This window comes from Nicotiana tabacum, chromosome 23, assembly GCF_000715075.1.
Source record: "Nicotiana tabacum cultivar K326 chromosome 23, ASM71507v2, whole genome shotgun sequence".
Lineage (NCBI taxonomy): Eukaryota > Viridiplantae > Streptophyta > Magnoliopsida > Solanales > Solanaceae > Nicotiana > Nicotiana tabacum.
The window spans coordinates 126,807,672-126,813,044 of NC_134102.1; the positions used below are offsets into that span (position 1 = coordinate 126,807,672).

Below are 5,373 nucleotides of genomic sequence, written 5' to 3' on the forward strand. Positions count from 1 at the left end.
CTTTCGCCTTACACCATCGCCCTGGGGCGTTTTTGGTGCGCCTCGCCCCATCGCCCTAGGGCTCACCCCGAAAACGTCTTTTAAAACACTGATTTTACATTACATTCTTAACATCAATTTTTAGGTACTAGTTTAAATTTTTTTACTCCAATTAAATGACTACAATTAAAAGGTGTCCAAATTGGTAAAAGAGGAAAAACAATATTAAATGGAAATTAACTCATTGACATTTGACTCATAAGTCATAACGAAGACCCAATTCATCATCGACAAGTGTAACATACGAACCCATGTGTCACGTAATAGCAAACCATCGTTAACTCCTAAAACGCTCCTATAGCGCGTGATACTAATAAATTCTGATTCTTCTGAATTTCTCCACGACCCGGAGTAGTTGGCGTGGGGTGGGGGTGCGGTTAGCTTAGAAGAAGCTGAAAATATAGCTTACACATTTCAGAAACCTGCAAAATCTGTTGTGTGATTCATTCAAAACCATGATTACAAGCCGACGAAAAAACAAACACAACCTTAAGAAAATGAATAGACAATGAAACTGGCCACACAACATCATCTCTAAGATTTTCACAAAAAAGAAACAACCTTTTCTCATTTACGCTCAATTCCTATGGCTAATTCTTCTTCTTCTTCCTCAAAATCCTCCATTTCTCCACGTCATCCCCCTCTTTTTACTCCTGTAAGTTCACCCCTCACTCTCTTTTCCCTTTTTCTCTTTTGGGTTCTTGTTTTTTTTTACTAATATATTTGGTATCTGATTTTCGAATGGAGCCTGGGTAACTGGTAAAGTTTTTGAGGTTGAGCCATGGAAACATAGAAATGTAGGCTGCGACGTCCGACCTTTCCACATAACCGTTGTGTACCGAATTGCCCTTTGATATCTGATTTTCAATTGTTTTTTCCTTTTTTTTTGTGTGTGTTTTTGTTGATGCAGATAGAAGAAGGGAATGAAGAAGAGGAATATTCACAAGGGAGAAGCAGTTTTAGAGCAGAGACAACACCAAGTGAAGTTGAATACAGACACCGTCCAACACCTTTACATCAACATTCTAATACAGAGAATAAAGGCAAAGGGTGTACAAAAAAGAGGCCAGAAAATGGAGAAGATGACAGAGGAGTTTTATGCAACAAATGCAGACCAAGTAACAGAGAGAGAATTACTCATGTAGTTCCTTTAGATAACAAGAGTACTTCTATATCGAGTCCACATGGTATATTCAAATCAGTCCTCTCAACTTTGGTTAAAAAAAGTCCAAGATTATCATCATCTTCAGATGTTGAGTCTTCTACTGTAGGGTCAAGAGAAGAACAATGGAAAGTAGCAGTGGCTGAACTTTCACATAAGTTAATTCAAGCTACAAGAAAAAGAGATGAGGCTATTTTAGAAGCATCAAGATTGAAGTTTTCTATGGTTGAGCTTGAAAAAAAGCTAAACAAGCTTGAAATTTATTGTCACAGTTTGAAATCTGGGCTTGAAGTTTGTAGCAACAATGTTAATTCTCAGCACCAAATTACCAGATCCCCTCATCTCCAACGTGTTAAATTTGGTGAAGAGGATAAAGTAATTGAACATTTCTTGGTTATGGTTTCTGAGGCAAGGTCTTCTGTTAGGAATTTAAGTCGATCAATGACACTTCAGCTAAGACAAATTGGTGGTAAAGTTTATGATCGAATTGCATTACTTCTTCAACCATATGATATTAAGATCTCAATTTCAAGAAATCCGAGAGGGTTAATTGTGTATCTTGAAGCTTTATTAAACAAAGCTTTTTATGAGGATTTTGAGTCAAATGGATTTCAAAAGGGGTCTTGTAATCAAATCTTGAACCCCATTGACCGTTGTGAAGCAAATTTTGGTTTGTACAGCCGTTTGAAGGATTTAACATGGGAAGAAGTTTTGAGTAAAGGGACAAGATTTTACAGTGAAGAATTCAGTAAGTTTTGTGATAGGAAAATGAGTGAAATTGTGGCTATGTTGGGTTGGAACCGTGCTTGGCCTGAACCACTTTTGCAAGCTTTTTTTGGTGCATCAAAAGCAGTATGGTTAGTGCACTTATTGGCTAATTCACTGCACCCTGGACTGCCTATTTTCAGAGTGGATAAAGAAATGAAATTTGACTCAGTTTATATGGAAGATATGGGTGGAGATAAAGCTAAGAAGTTGGTTCCAGCCATGGTTCGAATCACGGTCACACCTGGGTTCTATGTCTATGACAATGTGGTCAAGTGCAAGGTGCTTAGCAGGTACAATAATAGTATTAACAATATTTCATTTGATGGTAATGAAAAGGGTTTAACCCCATCACCTACATAACAAATTAGACATATGATCAAATTATCATATAAAATGTTTTAGTTTATTTTGGTTGTACTTAGATTTTGGTGGACTTTTTAAAGCAAAGTGAAATATTTTGGCGTTTTCTTGTTGTAAGTTCTTGCATTGTTTTTCTCATTTACTCGGTCAAATTGGTGATTTTCTTTATCAGACTTTTCTTGTTGGGGATTGGATTCTAACACCCCTTTAATTTGGAATGAGAGATAAAAAAAGAGGACAACAATTCCCATATGGAATCTCATAATTATGTGCAAAGTAGATAAATAGAGGAATGTACAAACTCATTGTAAGTTGTGTACATTTTATGAGTTGTTTCATTTGTTGTGGTACCTAAGCTAAATACAAGAAAGTAGTATAGTTTCTTCTTGATGTTATGAGTTGTTGTTGTCGTTGACAGCCTTCATCTAGGTTTCCTCATCCTGCATTTTTGTCTTATTAAGAACTTGCCGGGACCAATGCAAGAAGTCCAACTCATTCTTTTTTAAAATCACTTTCATAGATTCACTAATAATCTCCCTATATTTTGACATCTAAGATTTACATGTACATCAAATACTACGATAATAAATTCAGTGTAATCTTATAAGTATGGTCCGGAAAAAATATTGTATGCATAAATCTTACCCCTATCTTGTGAAGGTAAATAGTCTGTTTCCCATAGACCCTCGATTGCTAGTATAAATAACGACCGATAATTCTTCTCACGAAGGGTTAGACAAATAAATAAAAAATCATCTAGCATTCTTTTGTTTTAATCTTAATTTTCATTCACTTTATTAATTGCTAGGTCACGTGTAGTCAGAGTACAATTATTTCCATATATGATGACATCTAAGATTTATATATACAACAAACACTACCTGTTAAGGGAAAACGTTTTATCGTAGACTTTTTCTCTTCCTTTGGACACAGAATACGTATTGAAAGTAATCTTTATCGGCACATCTTTATCCTTAAAGATGATGTTGGAATGAAAAACAAACATTTGTCCTAGGTATTGTCATCTATACGCATTGTTTTAGAAATGGTTAATTAAGTTGGCATCAAGAGCTAGCTGATATATATATATTGATTACTTATAATATAAAGTTGACCACTTTCACATTAATAATACTCCACTACGTAGTTTTTTTGGTTGGTTGGGGAATTGAAGTAAAGTTCAGCTAGACATTTGTACTTAATACATGATGCTACTTTGGTCAGCACACTAGCTATATGGCATTTGCTTGAAAGCCAATTAGCTCACGGCTTAATATTTTGCTTTCATATATTATCTATATTACAATGACCATCCCACCTTGAGATTGATTATGTTGGAATTAGTTATTTTGATATTGTTTTTTATTGACTGTTTGGTATGTTGTATTAATCCTGAGATTGTCGATTTTAGTGCTTTATCCTGAGGTAACTCATCCTGGGATTACTATTCCACCCTCTGACAGGTATAGATTATCCCAGTATTATTTTTAATCTTGGGATAACTTATCACATAATTAGTAACCAAATAAAGGAATAGGGCGATACTAAAATTTTATCCCATGATTATTTTTGCTTATCCATCATACCAAACGACCCCTAAAATGTTAACTTTTACCTTATAAAATATACGGGGAGAAAAGAAGTTATTACGATATAATTGAAAGCATAGTTTAGTAGAGGAAAATCAGAACAAGGCATGATTTTGACTAGTTAAGTGAATTTTAGTCTTGAAACTAGTGAAAATTGTATAAATAATATGCGGAATAGATACACAATGCTAAACTTTATGAGAAATTTTGAAATATGAGGAGAGTCGCATAAATTAGAGTACGACATTTAATGCTTATATTTTAAATTAAAAAACCGAGCAAATAAGTGAAATACTTTCTTGGAATAAAGAAAAATGAGTATGACATGTCCTTTTCCCTCTTCCCATGTAATAAAATGTTAGTAAAAGATATCGCTTTGTTTCCCTCAAATTGCTATATTATCCAGCATAAATATGAACCACAACAATGTTAACCCATCAGCACGAAAACTTTTAAAAAAACAATAACAAGGTTATCACATTTTTTGGTTGTGGAAGTTGGACAACATAAAATTGATATGGACAAATTTCTTGTCTATTCTGATTATTTAATTTGAAAGTAGGAGGTACTTATTTAAATAAAAATATAATACAAGGGCCAGATGAATGGAAAGGGTATTCAATTTTATCAAAAATGGAAGAAAATGTACATAATACAAGGGCCAGCCTTTAGTGCGTTACTTATGGCCTTATATTTAGAGGTTAATCAATTATTTAAAATTAGGCTAATCGCCCGAATTTTATTTTTGAATTTTAAATCTCAGATCAGGCAGTCAATTTCACACTCAGATCACTAGAGTGTAATTTTGAAAATGTGACCAACTTCTAGTATAGTAGCACAAATGAAGCTATTTGTGCAAATCGGCTTAAATGGCTAAACTAGATAAGCTGGACTTGTTACAAGTATACTATTTGAAAAATGACATTGTATAGCCGCTGTAAAAATAATAGCCAAAAAATATATAAATTTTATATATTTTTCGGCTATCAAATATAAATAGTTTCTGATGCGACTAAAAGTGATAATATTCCTATAGTGAATACTAGCTAAAGAGTGACGGCCCGACACTGGAGTACAATCGATATGAGATTGTAACTACGTGTATGAATATTACTTTATGTATCTTTCCAATGTAAAATGCTTACGTGATTTGATCTTCTCTATTACAGTCTAATTTTCAAACTTAAACCGAATTAACATAATCAGTTAGAAGATATTCTTCCTAACCCCCTTTTCCTATATGCTTGCAGCTTATTTAGAGAGAATTTTCAAACAACTTAAGACAGTCTTGTATTCGGTCGAAACTGATTTCGGCCTTCGTACGTCTGATCGAGATGGGAACATAATGGACCGAAGAAAGTCTTCATAATATCGAGATGGGATCCGAAGAAGGTACAAACGAGCTTCAAGTTTCAGGGACAGGTCAAATACCGAGCTCGAACTCATTATCGAGCT

The 5,373-nt window shown here is 34.1% G+C and overlaps 1 protein-coding gene across 1 annotated transcript; it reads left to right on the plus strand.

The window, feature by feature from the left end:
* The first annotated feature begins 381 nt into the window (after positions 1-381).
* LOC107820802 (IRK-interacting protein-like) lies at positions 382-2,455 on the plus strand. The gene is made up of 2 exons (XM_016647144.2): positions 382-694; positions 950-2,455. The coding sequence occupies exons 1-2, from the start codon at positions 626-628 to the stop codon at positions 2,327-2,329; spliced, it is 1,449 nt and encodes a 482-aa protein (XP_016502630.1). The 5' UTR covers positions 382-625; the 3' UTR covers positions 2,330-2,455.
* Positions 2,456-5,373: the final 2,918 nt, after the last annotated feature.